The 20,931-nt window shown below is 40.6% G+C and overlaps 1 protein-coding gene across 5 annotated transcripts in view; it reads left to right on the top strand.

Annotated features, from left to right (window-relative positions):
• LOC127572950 (E3 ubiquitin-protein ligase HECW2-like) overlaps positions 1–20,931 on the top strand; it is a 240,085-nt gene that overhangs the window by 88,776 nt on the left and 130,378 nt on the right. The window contains exon 2 of one of the 5 annotated variants that reach the window (XM_052020710.1): positions 9,361–9,560. The exons of the other annotated variants lie outside the window; for them this stretch is intronic. Within the exon in view, the coding sequence (XP_051876670.1) occupies positions 9,491–9,560 (70 nt within the window). The 5' untranslated portion in view covers positions 9,361–9,490. The remainder of the gene's footprint in view (positions 1–9,360; positions 9,561–20,931) is intronic. 5 annotated transcript variants of the gene reach the window in all.

Below are 20,931 nucleotides of genomic sequence, written 5' to 3'. Positions count from 1 at the left end.
TGTCCAGTTTACCTCAGCAACAGATTCTTTTTCACTGCTGAAAGTCGACCTCCACGAATCTAGAATCTTTGTAGCTCCTTTTTGAATATAACAACGAACTTGATCAAATGACATGGCTATCAGATGAATGTTATGTGCAATCACCTGAGGTGTCCAAAGAATAATTTCTGATTATTAGCCTCTTCATTTTCATTTCTTTCAGATCTGTTATGAACACAACACTTCCCCTCCACCTGAACCTTCCTTCCCACTTATCAGTTAACGTCCCTGTGACCATCCTGTTTATCCTTTCCATTTAGACTCTAGTCCCAGCCAAGGTCAGGCAGAGCCTCTTTCCAGTGGTACAGTTCTTCTTGCCCGTCTTTATGAAACTGCTTGCCTATTCATTCTTGTGATGTCAGTCCCACACAGACAGTGTGACGAGATCCTCTCACATCTTCTGCAATGTGGGTTTAAGTCCTTTGTGAAAAGGCGATTTAAAATTAACAGTTCCAACAGTAACAGACCTGTTAATTTTAAATATGAGGTTGACAAATTTTTGTTAACCTCCCAATAGTTTTAAGAAAAGCCTCCAAAGGAAGGTGTATAGGGTTAAATCATAGATCCTTGATCCCATTTGAATGGTGGAAGCAGAGATGAGAGACTAAATTGTGTGCTGTTGTTCCATCATTCTCCTTCCGATAGTAATTTTAAATGCAAGAATACTTTGATCCAGTACTTAGAAGTGACTTTTTCTCGAGTCCTACTTGTGAAGAACCCTGAGACCTGGGCCTACAAATCCATGCATTATTTAACTATTACGGCAGACTGTATCCAGTGTGGACTGATGCCTTTCTAAAGACAGGCACCCTTGTGTGTCTTGCTGCCTCAGTCTTGCTCGCTCTTGCTCAGACTTGTTCGATTCTAGTTAATGATAGTCAAGTAGTAAGGATTAACACTTGGTTTTAGCCTAGCTATCAACATTTGGCAGGTGCACCTCAGGATGGAGATGGTTAAAAGCAATTTATATGCAAGAATCTGTGGAAAGCTCTAAAGTTTAATGCTGCAATGTTTTGAAGAGCACAGTAGTGTCATCCTTCCCAGAATGCATTCTATACAAATAAATAGCGGTGAACAAATAAAGTGCTGGATGAATTTCTTGGAAGTGCAGCATCGAGAATGTTCTGTGTGTGTGCCTGTTAGTGCATGTGAGTATGAATAGACTGCAATCCATTGGATTGAGTTTAATTTCAATGTACGACTTGGCAGACCACACAAAACAAAACCTGTTCAGTTAAACACTTCAGTCTAGACCTGATGACCTATAATTGTAGTCTTAGATAGAAATGGATTATATTACAAAATTCTTTGTATTCATGAACTATATATTTTTGGAGATTAAAATATATAATTTGCATTTTAATCTTTTGTCTTCTGTTATCTTCTTGTAGAATATTTGTATCAGTTCACAAAATACTGCATTATTATCAGATTTGTCTGTTGAATAATATATTTTATAAATCATCTGCAAGTTATATATTTTTTAATGATAATGTAATGTGTAAGAGATCAGAAAGATTATTGAAACTAACAAAATAACTCTCTTACTCCTCACCCACCACTCCCACTTGCTTCTGGCCATGTTTACAGCCGTCCGTTTGTCTAAAGTGGTATCATCTGAATGGTTTCATAAATTTACACAGCCTCCTAAGAGAACAGGATAATTTTTTTCTGATTTCATTGCTGCACACTTTTTAATTTGAGGCAGCTAATCAAGATAGAAACATATCATTCACACTGCACGCATGTGGTTTCAAATGTAATTGATCATGTAGTAAATTGACAACTGCCTCATTTGATATGATCTTCTGCTGTGATTGCCATGTGTGCAGTATATGGGTGTTTGCAATGTAATTTAGATTTGTGCATTATTCCGTACACAGTATATGCACAAAAGTGAATCAGGGAAGGATCAAAATGCTCTCAGTAATGCATTTCTTATTGGAATTATATTGAGCATTTATGATCTTATTTCCAATAGTAGTTCATGAAGTTTGAAATAATTGACTTAATTAACTGCAAAGTTTCTCATGTGTCTGCATCATAATGATCCCATTCTGGTATTGTGTTACTATATGAAAATCTAATAATATTAACACCTTTTTAGAGCAAATTAGGATATTGAATAGTAGTTCTAGTAAAATGCTGCTGTTCATGCTAAACATGTAAGTCTTTATCATTTTTATTTTGATGACAAATGACAGAACCTTATCGCAAGTCTGATTCTTTTTCTCTCTCTGCTTTATGCATTGAGATATGTTTAGCTAAACTGAGCAACCAAATTCCAGATATATAAATGGTCAACAGACCAGCAAGTTGCCAACTAAAATTACATTTGATTCTGTCAAACAGCTCATCTACGACACAAGACACTATTCTATATAAAATATCATTGTGCTATATCAAAACTCTTTGCTTAGAGCACCTGGGTGTTGAGTTTAAGAAACAGATACAGAAATTTAAGGCTAATGTCCAGTAGCAATGGTAGTTTTAAATTGTGCTTGATTATGGAATTTATGTTCAATCCAGGAGCACAAACCTGTCTCAAGCCCTGGATAGCCATGGCTTTCAGTTGCCAATCACCTACCAATATTTGACACTAATTTAAAAACAAAGTGCTGGAAATGCAGAGTTAATGTTTCAGATCATTGACCCTTCATCTGAATTGAAAAATAAGAAAACAAGTTGCATTGAGGGGGAGGGATTGAGAGGACAAAGGGAATATTTGTGATATTGTAGAGACCAAGGCTATTGGCGTGACATGATATTTTTGGAGCCATCTAGTTAATGGATGAAGGAGGGCAGTTTAGAGGGGTAAAAATAAAAAGAAAATGCAGGATCTGTGAGTTGCAGAACACGGCAGTTGTTGGAAATCTAAAACACAAGTGAAAGCTGAAAATACCCAGCAGGTCAGGTGGTATCTGAGGAGAGAGTGTAAGAAAACGAAACTGAATTAATATTACAAGTAGGTGACCTTGCATCAGAATTGGCCAGTCTTGATATAAATAGGAAAGGATTGAATTGTTGAACTCAGTATTGAGTCCTGAGAACTGCAACATGCATAGACAGAGAATGAGGTGCTGTTCCTTGAGCTTACATTGGGCTTCATTGGAACAGTGAGGGAGTCCAGTGACAGAGAGAAGAGAGTGGCTGGGATGGAGAATTATAGTGACAGGTAACTTCAGCTCAGGGTCACCCCGGGGATAGAACAGAGGTGTACTGTGGAAATGGTCACCCAAATTGTAAATCCTGATTTCAAGGTAGGCACTCCCCAATGCTCACTGCATATCCTCGATGCTGATTGTGGATGTTGCACTGCAGTAGGTGAGGCTGATCCCAATCTCTTCTGTCTGAACCATCAGTGGTATTTTTTGTAATTGAAGTTGTAGTATATGTTGACCTTTGACTAGATTTATCACTGCAGTAGCCCTGGCATCAATAAAGTATGGAATCAACTTCTGTATGTATAGTTATTCCCAACTGTACTCCTCTGCTATATATCATTGTGCAGTCTGATGACATGTTAATCAACAAACCCTGATTTGCAGAATTATTATAACCAAACATCAGCAAAAGCAAGGCTACTCTGGGTCTGATTCATGTTTATTCTATCCACTTGCCTGTATGTTTGACCTGACTGAACCTTCTGTTAGAAAACCTTGGTATTTTCCTCAAATCTCAGCTGAGCTTCGGAAGCAGTACTGGGTTCTCGGACAAAACTGATAACTATGAAATTTGATTTCCCTATCTTCCAAAAAACTCACTCACACTCTTACTAAAATAAAAACCCTCAACCATGCTTTTGTCCCATTTTGTTCCTGACCCCTCTGTGCAGTTGACAGATCAAGTAGGACTTTGTGACTCTTATCCTGTCTCGTCACCTATATCTACCAATTTCCAATGGCTTCATTGATTTCAACATCTCAGAACCACTCAGGATTTCATTCTCTTCTCAGTCTTCATCCACCCATTCAGAATGCAGCAGGTCATACCGCAGGAATCTTCAGATCCTGCACAACGTATATGGATTCTCCAAGAAAATAAATCAATATTACCTATGGTGTTGACCATGTGAGCAGACTGAAATACACCAGTTGCCAGTCTTGTAACTGAAACAGATGTTTTTATCAATTGTCTGTCCAGAAAATACCTCAGTGGCTTGCACCTGTGCATGTAACCAGGAAAGGTACCAATGTGCAAGTATTCAGTGCAACCTGCATCATGTTCACCAGTGATAATGACCTGAATGCAGAATTTTGCACAAGCTGCAGAACTGAAATAATAGTGTGGGATCTGAATTTTAAATGTAAAGTCTGTGTGTATTAGGTGATGATCTCAAACAATTCTTTATCTTATTTTTACCCAACTTATTAAAACACCATGTGGAAAAAAGGTCAATAGATATAATGTGTGTGTATGTGTGTGTGTGAGAGAGAGAATGTTAGCAATCATAATTTGCATTGAATTGTTTTAAATAAACTAATTGAAATAATACTGATTCCAACACCAGAGCATTTTATAAAGGCATGACAGCTATTGGTATCCTGAATTGAGTTTGGGCAGAAACATCACTTTTTTATAATTTAACTTTATATGTTTAATTATAATTAATGTGATCTTGCATTTGGGGTCAGTGTTCAAGGTAATGGTAACTCTTAAAGTAACTTAATTAATCTAAATCGTCAAAAGCACATTTATGAAGTTGTTGTACAATACCAAGTACTTAATTTTGCATGTAGATGTCAAATTGACAATGATAATGCATGCGTGTAAAATGAAATTCACTTTCTATTTACAGCCAAACATCTGCAAAGGCCATTTGAAAAATATCTGGACTTTCCAAGTCCATATCAGGCTTTTCAAGCCTGCCTTCAACTTTTCATCAACTTCTGAAAACCTTTTCTTTAATCTTATCTGACATTCTCATTTACCTCAACAACGTTTGAAGGTTTTGAAGCTATAAACTTAAGACATACCCTTCTGTAAGGGTGAAACATAAGGACAGCAAGTCCAAGGAACCCTGGGTGCCAAGGATTATCAAGAAAGCACGTGGCACGTATAGAGAACTGAAGACAGAGGAGGCCTTTCACAAGATCACAAGACGAGGGAGCAGAAGCAGGCCATTCGGCTCATCGAGTCTGCTCCAAGGAAAAGGGAAAAAAGAAATGAGAAATGGGGAATGGAGGGGGGGAAACAAAAAAAAAATTATTCTAATCCCAATTTCTGGCCTTATCCCCATATCCCTTGATACCCTGACTGTTTAGATATCTATCTATCTCCTCCTTGAACACCCCCACTGATCTGGCTTCCACTGCTGTACGTGGCAAGGAGTTCAGGTGTTTAGAAAGTGTGTGTGTGAGGCTGGGGGGGGGGAGGTGGGGTGGTGTTTTAAAAATAAAAAATTAGGAGGACAGTGAGGCGACACAAAAAAGTCACTGGAAGACCAGATTAAGGAAAATCCCAAAGCGCTTAATAAATGTATTAAGGGCAGGAGGATTGCCAAGGAAAGAGTAAGGCCCATCAGGGACCAAAGGAACAATCTGTGCAAGAAGCCCAAGGATATAGGTGAGCTCTTTAATGAAAATTTCTCATTAGTATTCAATAAGGGGTATTGAGGGAGGGAGACAGTGAAATTCCAGAACATATAATCATTAAAAAGGAGGAGGTATGAAGTGTCTTGGTGGGCATAAAGGTGGATAAATCCTTAGAGCCTGAGGAGACATCCCAGGCTGCTGTGAGGGGAAAAGGAGGAGATTGCTGAGATCCTGACAGACCTTTTTAAATCTGGCCACAGGTGAGGTGCCTAAATGACTGGAGGACAGCAGATGTGGTACCTTTTATCTAGAAAGGGCAGCAGGGATAGTCCAATAACTACAGGAGGTAGAAGAGCTGCTGCCTTACAGCAGTTATCTGGGTTCACTTGTGACCTCTGGTGCTCTCCGTGTAGAGTTGCACATATTCCCTCTGACCACATGGGTTTTCTCTGGTGGTTTTGGTTTCCTTCCATATCCCAAAGATTTACAGGTTGGTAGGTTAATTGGCCACTGTAAATTGTTCCTAATGTGTAGATAGTGGAAGGATCTGGGGGAGTTGAAGACAATGTGGGGAGAATAAAAAAATGGGATTAATGTATGATTAGTGTAAATAGGTGGTTGATGGTCAGTGTGGATCCAGTGGGCCAAAGAGCCTATTTCCATGCTGTATGTCGTCATGGCTCCATGAGACTAACATTAGTGGTAGGGGAAGATATTGGAAAAAATTCTGAGGGACAGGATTAATCAATACTTGGAAAGGCAAGGATTAATCAAAAATAGTCTGTATGGCTTTGTTAGTGGGAGATTCTATGTAACCGGTTTTGATTGAATTTTTTGAAGAAATAACAAAATATATCGATATGGACATCTATATGGACTTCAGTAACACCTTTGACAATGTCTCATGTGGGAACCTGATCCAAAAGGTTAAAGCCCATGGGATTCAAGGTAAGCTGGAAAATTGGATTCAAAATTGGCTTGATAACAGGAGACTGAAGGTGATGGTGGAGGGCTGTTTTTGTGATTGGAAGCCTTTGACCACTGTTGCACCACAGGGATTGCTGCTGGGACCCTTACTGTCATATACCTTAATACTTTGGATGTGAATGTAGGAGATGTGATTAGTAAATCTGCAGATGACTTGAAAATGGCAGTGTTCTTGTTGGGAAGATGGATAGTTAGGCTGATATTAATCAATTAGTAAGATGTACAGGGCAATGGTTGATGGAATTTAATCCTGATAAGTGAGAGGTTATGAACTTTACGGGAGGGGTGAGTCTAATAAGGCTAGGATCTTCACAATGTTAGGGCCCACGAGAATATTGAGAACTAGAATGGTACAAGTCCTAGGATCTCTGAAGGTGGTAGCATAGGTAGATGAGGTGGTGAAGAAAGCATAGAGGATACTTGCCGTCATTACCTAGGTAATAGAATATAAGAGTAGGGAGGTTATGGTACAACTTTGTAAAACATTGGTTAGGCCACAGCTGGAGTACTGTGTGAAGTTTTGGTTGCCACACAGTAGAGAGGGTATGATTGCATTGGAGAGAGTACAGAGGAGGTTTACCAGGTGTTGTGAGAAAAGGTTCTTTCAGGTCTTAAAGATTGAGGACTGCAGATACAGTCTTTGTATTTTAAAAAGGAATTTATTTACAAAGACAAATGCTGGAACAGAATGAACAAGAATGAATGCACACACGCACACAGGTGATCGCGGAACGCAAGGGGAGTCGCAACAGGGGTGAAGTGCGCGCGTGTGTGCGGTGAACTGGTCACCAACGATCAGGGAAGACATAATACGGTGCCTGAACCCCGATTCTGGGCAAGCAACGGCTCTACACTACTGGGAATCTACTTAAGACACTCCTAGACCCCCGTGGAAATGTACACTCTTACCAGTGGTCTCTCGCGTGGTTTCAACCCTGGCAGCAGTCAGCAAAAAGAGGAAGAGCTATGCAACATGTAGCATCCTCTATAGTGCTGGAGAGCTGGGTTGGAGCTAGCTCAGGTAATTCAAACAAGCCAATGATTTGGGGTCAAGGACAAAGGTGTGTTACAAAGCCAATCCTTAGGTGTGCACTTGATGGGTGGGGTGGAGCCTAACCCTTGATTGACAGTGGTGTCGCTTCTGACTCGATGAGCAATGCTGTCATCCAACCAGAGGGGTCAGTGTTGTCACTGTCACATGACAGCCATGACCTTTCATACTACACCAGGATATTCCCTGGGATGGAGAATTTCATTTATGAGGGGAGACTGGATAGTTTTCATTGCTTGGAGTGGAGAAGGCTGAGGAAGACCTGATGAAAGTATACAAAATTATGAGGGGCAAAGATTGGGTAGATAGTAGGAAACATAGCAGAGGTGTTTAAGACTAGAACACAGACATGCATTTAGGGTAGGGGGTTAGAAGGACTTAGTTCTGTGCTATATGACTCTGACAAGCTATGACAACAAATTACTTAATTTCACTTCTTTGGCATTGTCTTCAACATTGTTTTTGAAATTGCATTACTTCTAAACATGTATATTTATTGTGAAATGACCAATACCGTTTTCCATTGGGATGCTTTTTTTAGTATTTTAATGGACAGGACCACTGCTTGTTGATAAATCAGTTTCTTCACAGTGCAGTTGTTCACTTTGAGCACTTGTTATTGTTCACAGGATGTGAATGTCCTTCACAGAGCCAACATTTGTTGTACATCCATAATTGGTCTCTGAACAGAATAGCTTGGTAGGCCATTTTAAGAGCACAGTTTAGAGTTAACTGTTTGCTATGGGTCTAGAGTCTCATGCAAGTCAGGTTGGGTTAGGATGGTTGACTTTCTTCCCTGTATCAGATTATCTGATTCAACAACGTTTTCTTAGCAGTGGTAGGGCCCTCAGTTAGATGTCAAGTTAGATTGTCCATTGCCATGAAATGGATCCAGATTTGTTGCTTAAAGTCTTCATAATGGTCCATTGCTTAAATTCTGTTCCACATGAGGTTTCATCCCAGTGAGTTGCATTGTCACTTTGGGCAGTGGGGGTGGGGGGGGGGGGGAAAGCATTATTTATGATAATTGTTATAAATAAACCACTAATATAATTTCTTTCCGTTTTCTCCTTCCATAATCGTGTTGATCTTGAGCACTCCTGTCTGATCTCCTCAATCTTTTATACTATGAATAGAATGGACCCTGACTTATCTCTCAAATTATTCATGCAAATCTCTTCTGAACCATTTTCAAAGCCATTATGTTTTTTTTAAGGAGGTGCCTGGAATTAAGCATATCACTTCCTCTGAGGTAAAATAAGTATTTTAACAAAACATCCTGATTTTTGGGGGTACTCTGTGGTTCTGTTTTTAAAGCTCAGGGGACCAAAACTTTTAACTTCAAAATTGTTATCAATTCATTATGCATTGTCTTTCATTCTTCCTTTTATGTTGGGTTTCATCTGCTCATTCTACCAACCTGTTTGAGTTCTATTACTGTTTACTACATTTTACAGGTTTCCTATCATCTGCAAATTTCAAAATTTTTGGATAAATCCAAATCCAGGATAATTTTGCCCTTCCTTAGGTTAGTAATAATCTTACCCCACCTCACTTGACTAACATTGGGAATGTATCTATTTACTACAGAGGTTCATGGTATACTTACACATTTGCTTATACACTTATTTACCGAGCTTTCACCAACCCCATTGGATTTTGTGTCAAAATTTATTTATGATTACTTGGTCGTATTTACTGGCATCAGCAGTTTTATTTTGTAATTAGATTTATGAAATTATATTTCAGGGCATGGTGAACTGGTGTACTCTCCTAAAGAGATTAGGAGAGCCAGAAGGGGACATGAGAAGGCCTTGGTGGGAAGGATTAAGGAAAACCCCAAGGCGTTCTACAAGTATGTGAAGAGTAAGAAGATGAGATGCGAAAGGATGGGGCCTATCAAGTGCAGCAGTGGGAAAGTGTGTATGGATCCAGAAGAAATAGCGGAGGTACTTAATGAATACTTTACGTCAGTATTCACTACGGAAAAAGATCTGGGGGATTGTAGTGGGGACTTGCAGTGGCCTGAAAGCTTGAGCATGTAGATATTAGAAAAGAGGTGGTGCTGAAACTTTTGGAAAGCATCAAGTTAGGTAAGTCGCCGGGACCAGATGAGATGTACCCCAGGTTGCTGTGGGAGGCAAGGGAGGAGATTGTGGAGCCTCTGACGATGATCTTTGCGTCGTCGATGGAGACGGGAGAGGTTCCAGAAGATTGGAGGGTTGCAGATGTTGTTCCCTTATTCAAGAAGGGGAGTAGGGATAGCTCAGGGAAGTATAGACTGGTGAGTCTTACCTCAGTGGTTGGTAAGCTGATGGAGAAGATCCTGAGAGGCAGGATTTATGAACATTTGGAGAGGTATAATATGATTAGGAATAGTCAGCATGGCTTTGTCAAGGGCAGGTCCTGCCTTACGAGCCTGATTGAATTTTTTGAGGATGTGACTAAGCACATTGATGAAGGGAGAGCAGTAGATGTAGTGTATCTGGATTTCAGCAAGGTGTTTTATATGGTACCCCATGCAAGGCTTATGGAGAAGGTGAGGAGACATGGGATCCAAGGGGTCATTGCAGTGTGGATTCAGAAGTGGCTGGCCCACAGAAGGGAAAGAGTGGTTGTTGAAGGGTTGTATTCTGAGTGGAGGTCGGTGACCAGTGGCGTACCTCAGGGGTCTGTACTGGACCCTTACTCTTTGTGATTTTTATAAACGACCTGGATGAGGAAGTGGAGGGATGGGTTAGTAAGTTTGCGGATGACACGAAGGTTGGGGGTGTTGTGGATAGTTTGGGGGGCTGTCAGAGGTTACAGAGGGACATAGGATGCAAAGTTGGTCTGAGAAGTGGCAGATGCAGTTCAACCCAGATAAGTGTGAAGTGGTTCGTTTTGGTAGGTCAAATATGTTGGCAGAATATAGTCTTAATGGTAGGACTCTTGGCAGTGTGGAGGATCAGAGGGATCTTGGGGTCTGAGTCCATAGGACGCTCAAAGCAGCTGCGCAGGTTGACTCTGTGGTTAAGAAGGCATGTGGTGTATTGTCCTTCATCAATCGTGGAATTGAATTTAGGAGCCGAGAGGTATTGTTGCAGGTCCCTGGTCAGACCCCACTTGGAGTATTGTGCTCATTTCTGGTCGCCTCACTACAGGAAAGATGTGGAAGCCATAGAGAGGGTGCAGAAGAGATCTTTGTAAGCTGCCTAGAATGCGGAGCATGCCTTATGAAAGCAGGCTGAGGTAACTCAGCCTTTTCTCCTTGGAGAGATGGAGGATGAGGGGGGACCTGATAGAGGTGTATAAGATGATGAGAGGTATTGATCGGGTAGATAGTCAGAGGCTTTTCCCCAGGACTGAAATGGTGGCCACAAGAGGATATAGGTTTAAGGTGCTGGGGAGTAGATATGGGGGAGAAGTGAGGGGTAAGTTTTTTACTCAGAGAGTGGTGAGTGTGTGGAATGGGCTGCCGGAAATGGTGGTGGAGGCGGATACGATAGGGTCTTTCAAGAGACTGTTAGATGGGTACATGGAGCTGAATAAAATAGAGGGTTATGGGTAAGCCTAGTAATTCTTAGGGTAGGGACATGTTCAACACAGCTTTGTGGGCCGAAGGGCCTGAATTGTGCTGTAGTTTTGCTATGTTCTATGTACTGTATTAATTAATGTGTGGGTATGGCAAATTCAAGCAACATTATTTTCTCTGAGAGAGGATTTCAATTATACACATTTCCAAATTGATCTGAAATGACAGAGAGTTCAATCAGAATGCAGGAATGTTTAAAGAAATATGTGGATTTTACCAAAAGCAGGTTATATATTTGTTGATTATTCTGGTCCCATTTGGTCTTTTAACACTATGTTAAACTTGTAGCAATAAGTATACGATTGTTATTATCTCCAGAATGAATTTATATGGATGTTGGTATTCATTTTCCTGTGACTTGGACAGGCACAGTTGATACACAGATACTCATTTTGTACTACCAGCAGAGTATCTGTTGATTAGTTACCAAAACTAATGTCTGCTTTTTGTAGATCAACTGGAGGCAACTCCAGCATGACAAACAGGAAAAGAAATAGCTGCATGTGAGGAAAACTTTGTTTCATTGTTTACAGAAGTTTAAAATGGCCCTTGATTATTTTTTGCCAGCATTCTGCAAGACTAGATGGGGCAAAATTGGGTGTGAACAGATGGAAGGAGAAAGAAATGTACAAAAATTAAATGAAGAGACACTGATGTTAGCCATGGCAGAATGGGGTGGGTAGGTAAAGAGCCAGGGCCCTTCATAGCAAAGGGGAAGGATTACAAAAGCAGAACTGTTGATGAGACCATGCCTGGATGACTGTTTTGGTCTCCTTATTTAAAGAAGGATACACTTTGCATTGGGGAAAGTTTAGTGAAGGTTCACCTCAATTGACCCATGGGATAAATGGGTTGTCTTGATGAGGAAAAGTTGAGCTGGTTGTATTCATTGGAGTTTAGATGTATGAGAGGTGAACTTATTGAAAGATAGAAGATTCTGTGGGGATGCTGAGAGGATGTTTCCTTAGTGGAGGAGTCCAGAATTAGGAGGCACAATTTGAGGATGATGTGCCCTCATTTCAGGCAAAGATGAGGAATTTCTTTTCTCAGAGGGTTGTGAATATTTGGAGTTCTCTAGTGGAGAGCTGGGGAGCCTCAGTGCAGCATCTGACCTCTGGCTTAAAGGCTAGCAAAGGCAAAGTGATACTAAATGAGGCGATAAAGATGGTTGGTTTCCTATCCTGACACACACAAATGGATTAGATGGTTTTTTTTCCACAATTCAGTAATTCTGTGGCCATTATCCTCAGCTTTGATTTAATTAGTTTTCTTTAATTGTTTAAATTTAATTTTTCCAAATGCCATGGAAGCATTTGAATACCTGACTCCAGACTAGTAATTGAGATCACTAGATACATTTCAGTACCTTAACAACCATGCTACTGTACCCCAGGTATACCCTTAATTGTTTTTCTTATTTTATAACATAAAACTCTAAGAACTAAAAGTAAAACTCTTTTACCTAGACTTTCATCTTTAGTCTGCGATTCTAAATATGCTGTATAACAACAATAGCTTGTTGTACTCTGCATTGAAATTTATTCCTTTGAAGCTGATAGAACTCTTTTTCCAGATACAGTGCTGTATATTAGTTGATTTTGAAAGGGTTTAATAGTGATAATGTTCAGTTCTTGCCTATCTCTAGCAAGACTACTTCCACAAGAGTTCCTTTCTTTTGAATATTTCTGACTACGTTGCATGGTATTCTTTTGGATTGCAGACTGTCATTACTGTGATTGTTGTAACTTGAAATCAGGAATGGTAGAATTTTATTTACAGATGGCTTATTTGTATTTTTGGAAACACTTGAATGCCCATGTTCTTTGTTTTCGGGAGTGCTTGAATTGGTGAAACGGCCACACTTGGTGCAAAAGAATGCCGATGGGATCCAGGCTTCTAAATTAGATAGTAGTGTATATTTTTAGGTTTATGGTGAGAACCTTGTCTGAAGCATCTTGGCTAAATTGATCTTAATTTAGTAGGATTTATTTACAGCCATAGTCTTAATGCATTCTCCAGTGATAAATTAGAAATGTGACAGTTTAAGGGGAAGTAGTTGAGCTCCGTCTCACAATTGGTAATTGGTGCATATTTATATCTTCTTCTTAAGTAGTCCCTTAAGCTGGAGTATGGATTGAAAATGACTTGCATTCTATGAGTTCTGAGGTGGCCTCATAATGTCAATGTGGGACCCACATATTTTGCCCAGGGGTGGGGCAGGAGGCAGGAGATGCTTGGGTGGGTGGTTAGCTCAAGATATGGAGCACTCTTTCTGTCGTTTACACGAGGCTTCTGTGTGCTTCTCATGCATGGACACAAGGATCTTAGTGGCATTGTGAATGCTCCTCCTCCACTTTGAATGGTCACCGGACATGGATCCCCTGGAGTTGGTGCGGTGCTGCACTCTTTCATGGAGGTTTTGAGAGGATCCTTGAACCATTTTTTCTGTGCATCCTTTAATCTCTTCCCATTGCAAAGCTCAGAATTGAGTATCTGTTTCAGGAGTCTAGTGTGCAAATGAGTCTGCCCAGTGAAACCAAATGAATGTCTTCAGGGCCTCTGTGCTGAAGATGTAGGCATGGGCAAAGATGCTGATATATACTGTTTGATACAGAATATTATTTATGTGTATTACTGCAAATAAACAGTCCATGCAGGTGAATGAGTCGATAATCTTCCTGGATGCCATTCTTACGTAAATTTATTGAAGACTGCTGAAATTTTCAGAATAGTTTCACTGATTTTTCAGTTCATGGTTCTCTGCATTATAAGTGATTATAGTTCAGAAGTACTTCATTGCCTACAAGTTACTTTGGGTTGAGAAAGGCATCATAATTTGGCCGAGGGGCTAAGCTTCATTTTTATCAAGTTTGCTGATGTTACAAAACTAGGTCAGATAGTGAGATGAAATACAGAGTGGAAAAATGTGAACTGTTATCTGCTTTCCACAAAACAGAAAAAAACTGAGTAATTTTTTAAATGGTGAGAGATTGGATCAGGTTCTTCTTGCACACAAGACAATGAAGGCCAACACACAGGCCTTTGTTACGAGAGTGTTTGAGTACAGGAGTGTAGGAGTGTACAGGAGGGCAGGCACAGTAGTGTAGCGGTTAGTGTAACACTATTACAGCGCCAGTAACCCGGGTTCAATTCTGGCCGCTGTCTGTAAGGAGTTTGTACGTCCTCCCCGTGTCTGCATGGGTTTCCTCCGGGTGCTCGGGTTTCCTCCGGGTGCTCAGGTTTCCTCCCACATTCCAAAGACATACGGGTTGGGAAGTTGTGGGCATGCTGTGTTGGTGCCAGAAGTGTGGCAACACTTGCAGGCTGCCCCCAGAACACTCTACGCAAAAATGCATTTCACTGTGTGTTTTGATGTACATGTGACTAATAACAAAAATCTTATCTTAGATATTCTATTGCAATTATACTGGGCCATGGTGAAAGCTCATTGGAGTACTGTGTATAATTTTGGTCTCCTTACCTAAGGAAGTGGGAATGTAGCAAAGTCATTCGACTGGTTTGCTTTTAAGGAGGGATTGAGTAGATTAGGCCTGTATTCTCCAGAGTTTAGAAGAATGGGGGGGGGGGGGGGAGGAAATGTTTTTGGAAACTTACTAAATTCTTACAGAGCCAAACAGACTGAATGTAGGGAGGACGTTTCCTCTAACTGGATTTAGAACTTAGGGTCACAGTCTCAGAATAAGGGCTGAACCATGTAGTGCTGAGATGAGGAGAAATCACTTCATGTAAAAGATGCAGAATCTTTGGAATTCTTTACCCCTGGAGGTGTGAGGAGGATCTGTCATTGGGCTCATTCATAACTGACATCAAGGGATAAGAGGATGGTGCAGGAAAATGGTGCTGAAGTAGATTAGCCAGTATTTGGATGAATGGCAGTACAGGGACATATGTCCCCTCCTGCTCTTCTTTCTTATGTTCTTATTTTCATTCCCCCTCCTCCCCATGACATCCTATCAAAATGCAACAAGAATAGAAAATCTTGCCTTTGAACTCATTTTAAGCTTATCAGTGTGAGAAATGGCTGAAGTGCTGACATATTCTGCATTACCTTGCACCTGAGAGAAAACTTTTGACGCACAGTTTCCATTAAAGTATCTTCACTTGGCATAAAAGAGCAAGCTCATTGTTCAGCTGAGCTGAACTAGCATTATTAAAGCAAAAACCAGCAAAGGTTTTAATGTCAATTATTTGCAGCCCTATATGCTATTTTTTTTCTTCTTCTAACTTGCATTTTGTTTCTGTCTATTTCTTAAGTGATGCTTGTTGCTATTCCAGCACTTAGCAGTCTCAGAATTTATTGCATTCTATACGGTTGCTTCCTTCCCCTCACTAGTGTAAAATGATATATTTTGGTTAGGATGAATAAGGAGAGGAAATGCAAAATAAAGTGGGGTCACATAAAGAAAAGACTAATGTATAAGCATGTAATTCTTTGGCCTTTGAATTAAACTGATTTCCCTGGACAGATTTCTTCTCCATTTTTCCCATTTCATCTCAGATCATCTAATGCAGCAGAATGCTTTTCTGAGATACTTAAAATAGTTAAAGCTTGCCTATGTAGCGGTTGGTATTTCTAGAATTTTTTCATTTTTAAAATGAGTATTATTTACAGGGAAGGTGGCCCTTCAGGCACTGCAGCTAACCAAAGATTGACAAATATAGTGGAGAGTGCTTAACAAAAACATAAGTCTGGTTAAAAGATGCAACCCTCAGGGTGGCTTCCAGGAAAGCAGTAGGTTTTGTTTTGCTTTAGTACAGAGCTCACTCTGTACTGGCTGATTTAGCACCCATGTTGTATCTTTCAGCAATCTCTGAGAAAGATATATCTGCAGCTGATTAACCATCAGAAATTTACTCTCGTCAGGAAAAATGGACATTTGCCACTGTGCACTGTGCCACTGTCCAACTAATGCCGAAATGTGATGTATGCCAAAGTTAAATCAAATCTCGGCAACTCTACTGTCATTTATGCTAAGTGTAGGCAGAGCCAGAAGTTCAACAGCCTCATTGGACTATTATCTTAGGTTGCATAAAGGACATCTGTTTCTGATAAATCTTGTTTCTTTAGCAGTAGAAGTCAGGCTCTGCCAACTTGCACTATGTGGTGGCACAAACAGGTTTCCCTATGGCAATGTTGGAAGGACAAGACTCATCCAACGTTTTGCTTGGAATGTGCAATTCGATTCTGTCGGTTTTACGGAATGGATGGTGCTTATATTCCCAGCTTCAGTGCCTGCAGACTGCTAGCACTCTCGAGCTTTGTGTGTTCACAACCCTCACTCGCTCACGTTCAGAAAATGCAGAACAGTTAAACTAACAAGTTTAGAGTGCGAACAGATCTAACACTCCTAGGCTTACAATCAGAACAGAGCCGACACTCTTGAATTTGGGTCCTGAAGGGATCTGCACTCGTGTTTCGCTGAACAGGCAGGTTGCATTGGCCTGGAAGGCATCAAAGTTCTTAAATGTTGTTGGAACTGCATGTATTTAAGCAGGTGTAGAGTATTCCATCAGAGTCTGGACTTGTACTTTATAGATAGTGCGAGTGAAGATAGTATACACAGTCCCTGACTTGCTGTTGCAGTCACATTATTTATGTGACTGGAACATAGAACAGTACAGCACTGGACAGGCCATTTGGCCCATGATGTTGCACCAATCTTGATGCCAGTTTATACTAAATGTCCTCCTTCTGGGTATCACCCATGCCCCTCCATTCCCTTAATATTTACGTGTCTATCTAAAAGCCTCTTAAATTCCACCAAACTGTCTGCTTCCACTACTACCCTACTACCCCTGGTAACCCATTCCAGGTACCTACTCTGTGCAACAAAAACTTGCCCGTCACCTTGCCTTTAAACTCCCACCACCAGCCCCCCCACCCACTTTACCTTAAAAGCATGTCCTCTGGTGTTTGACATTTCTACCCTGGGGAAAAGATTCTAACTGTATGCCTCTCATAATTTTAAAAACCTCTGTCAGGTCTCCCCTCAGCCTCCAATGCTCTAGGGAGAACAACCTAAGTTTGTCCAACCTTGGAGCTCATACCCCCTTATCCAAGCAGCATCCTGGTAAACCTCTTCTGCACCCTCTCCACAGTCTTCACATCCTTCTGTAATGGGGTGACCAGAACTGCATGCCATACTCCAAGTGTGGTCTGACTAAAGTTTTATATAGCTGCAGCATGACTTGTACTCAACACCCCTACCAATGAAGGCAAGCATGCCATCTGCCTTCTTGACCCTGTTATCCACTTGCATAGCCACTTTCAGTGAACTATGGACCTGGACCCTGAGATCCCTCTGTACCTCAATGCTATTAAGGGGCCTACTATTAACTGTATACTTTCTCCTTTCATTTAATGTCCCAAAGTGCAACACCTCACACTTGCCTGGATTAAACCCCATCTGCTGCTGCTTTCCCCACATCTGTAACTGATCTATATCCTGCAGTATTCCTTGATAGTCCATTACACTCTCCACAACTCCACCAATCTTGGTGTCATCCGCAAACACCAAAGTCAAATTTAATTTCTAGTCTTTGTTAGTGCAGGAAAATAATGATGAGGGATTTGATGGAGGTAATGCTGTTGATGCTGAAATTCTCTCTTAGAATGTAAGAGATAGGAGCAAAAGTTGGCTGTTTGGCCCCTTGAACCTACCCCACAATTCAATAGCTAATCCAATTTTTGGCTTCAGTCCCACTTTCCTTCCTTCCTGATGCCGTTAAACCCTCGATTCCTTATAGTCCACAGCTCTATCAGCCTCAGCTCTGAGAATATTTGATACATCATCTTTTGCTCTCTGGCACAAAGTATTTGAAAGTTACTTCTCTTTCTGGAGAGAAGACATTTCTTGTCATCCTTATTCTGAGGCAATGCCCTTGGGTTCTAAACTCCCCTGGCAATTCCATCATTGCATCTATCCTGCCAAATCCCCTCAGAATCTCATATGCTTCAATGAGGTTACCTCTCATTTTCTAACTTCCAGGGTATAGCTGCTGAAACTTTCTTCGTAAGAGAATCTCCTTTTTCCAGGAATCAACATTTGAAGTATCACATCCAAAACACGTATAGATTCTCCTAAGTAATGCATGCAGTGGCACAACTGTGGTCTCGTTAGAGCCCTGCATAGTTGTAGCAAGAGTTTGTTATTGTGCTCCATGCCACTTGCAATTAAGGGCAACAATCCATTTGCCTTCCTATTAATTGTTGTACCTACATTCTAACTTTGTTTGGTTGAGATTGAGATTTGTTACAATTACTGCAGTTGCTATCATGATACAATGCAATGCCAACTCATACTGGTTGTTAAGGCAGGAGCTGTAATCTGTAACTTTTATGTTATGCACATGCTTTGACACACACAAGCTTTCAAACTGCAGCCAATCATTACTGCTCCAATGCACACATTTGGGACTGATTTAGGAAAAATTCAGTTCACGTAGGATTCCATGGTACTTGCTGTGTTCCCTAGTATGTTTCTTTTCAGGAGCACATTGGGAAAAAAAACTTCAAAAATTTCTGAACTATTAGATGATACTTAATCTATGGATTATATATATTGAATATGGAATATTGGAATTTCTGCTCTTTTAAAAGCTGAGCAAGCCAACATGAGGGCAATGCTGATATATCACTAGTTAAAAATTCTTGTGCTCATAATAGCACTTAAAATGAAATCAGGCAGTGGTAGAATTTCATGCGCAACTTCTGGAGGAGCGCTTTTGCTGAGGCTCACTAGATCTCTCCGGAAACCTTGGAGAAATGGTTTAAAGCTGTTATTTATGCCATCTCCGGGGCTTTTGCTCATCTTCCACTAACATCGCAGTGGCATATTGGGACAATCCTTTGCAAAATCTACAGGTGACAATCTTAAAGTGTTAGAGTATGAAAAGCAGAATATAAACAGAGGTCCTAACCTTTTCATACCAGCCAAGATAGCTGTCACAGCCGTTTATATTTCTCGTGATCAAAAATCTCTTAACACCATATCATTGAGTAACACTGCATTATTTATGACTTTTCAGCCATCCTATTCTTTGTTCCTATGGTAACTCTGCATGTTAACATCAATTCTGGCTGCTGTCATCTCACCTTTTTTAAAGTGTTTAAAATAATTTTATTTCTGATATGAATTTTGAGTTGTTGTTTTGGAACCTTCTCGTCCTTTCATCTTATTCATTTAAACTTTTGAGTTTCAGATTGCCAAGAATTTTATTAATGGAAGCAGAGCACAAGTGCTCTTAGATTTCTCTGAGTTGACATGTAATAAGAGCGTGTGCAATGATTTATTTTCCTCTGGGGAACAGTATGAAAGAGCAGATGGTTTTCTTCTGCTTTACTCTACCCTACACTGAACTGTAGATTAGACAGAGTTTTACATTAACTGATGGTAAATAACTCATGACAAGAAATTAAAATTCCTTGCGTGTGTGACAGAGCAGCCCAGCCTTGGAATTTATTTAATGATGGAATTTTCCACATTGTTATTATCACCAATTATTCCTTTTATTAGTACAGGCAACCCTCGCTTTACAGCTGTTCAAGTTATGGAAATTCAGCCTTACAGACTTCATAAATCACTACCCAAAAATTTGAGATATAGAATATAATTTGTCCTCTCAGAGTTTGGGTGGGGGAACAAAAGTAAATTAATCGACACAATTTATTTTCTTCAACTAGTGTTTCTCGAAGCTTGCGCAGATGATGCGGCTTCGTGTTATGGAAAACCGCGATATGGCTCGTTTTCTAGGAATGCAATGCCACCCTGTAACGTGGGGGTCACTTGCACAGTTGTTGGTGAGGATATCGCCATTCAGGAACTGGGAAAGGAGCGTCAAATGAAAACGAGTAAAAAGACAAAACAGCGTCCTCACTCTCCCTGTCATTATTGATGTATGCTGTAAGAATGCTGGTAGCTTCCCATCTTCCACCTATCCTTTGCCTCACCCTGGCTAGCCATTCAGCCCAAGTGTGCCATCATAGTCTCCCCAGCTGGGACGGGGTAACTAAGAGGCTTGGGATTCAATTGGCTCCATGGATTATTGATTCAGCAAATAATGAATATGCAGAGAATGGAGGGATATGGGACCATTTGCAGGTAAAAGGGATGAGGAGATGTGAGCTTAATTAGTTTAGGCACAACATCGTGGGCTGAAGGGCCTGATCTTGTGCTGTACTGTTCTATGTTCCAATGTGTCATTATTGTTTTGAGAATATGTGCCTTGAAATTTGTTGGGGTATGAAGACTGAATTTTTTTTTTGCGTTTTCTTTGGTGGTTTTGGGTTAATGCGTGACATTCCAAAATTTGCCTCCATATTTCTGCTCTTAAATCTCTCCTGCCCCAAGAATGTGTTTCCCTGGTTGGATGTGACTCTCATTTAAAGTGTTGCTGGGAAAATTACTCCACATGGATGCAAAGTTCCTGTCATTGGGCTTCCTCAGCCTAACCAGATGTTAGTAGTGCTGCTGTCTTTGTAGCTGCAGGGTGGCACTGGAAACCTAACATATAATGTTATGTTACAGCACAGTACAGGCCCTTTGGCCCATGATGTTGTGCTGACATTTTATCTTGCTCTAACATTTATCTAACCCTCCCCCCTCCCATTCTAGCCCTCCCATCTAGCCCTCCCATCTAGCCCTCCCATCTAGCCCTCCATCTAGCCCTCCCATCTAGCCCTCCCATCTAGCCCTCCATTTTTCTGTCATTCATGTGGCTATCGA

Source organism: Pristis pectinata, chromosome 1 (genome assembly GCF_009764475.1).
Source record: "Pristis pectinata isolate sPriPec2 chromosome 1, sPriPec2.1.pri, whole genome shotgun sequence".
Classification (NCBI taxonomy): Eukaryota; Metazoa; Chordata; class Chondrichthyes; order Rhinopristiformes; family Pristidae; genus Pristis; species Pristis pectinata.
Note: the sequence above shows the minus strand (reverse complement) of the source record. Positions and strands in the feature narration are given on the sequence as shown.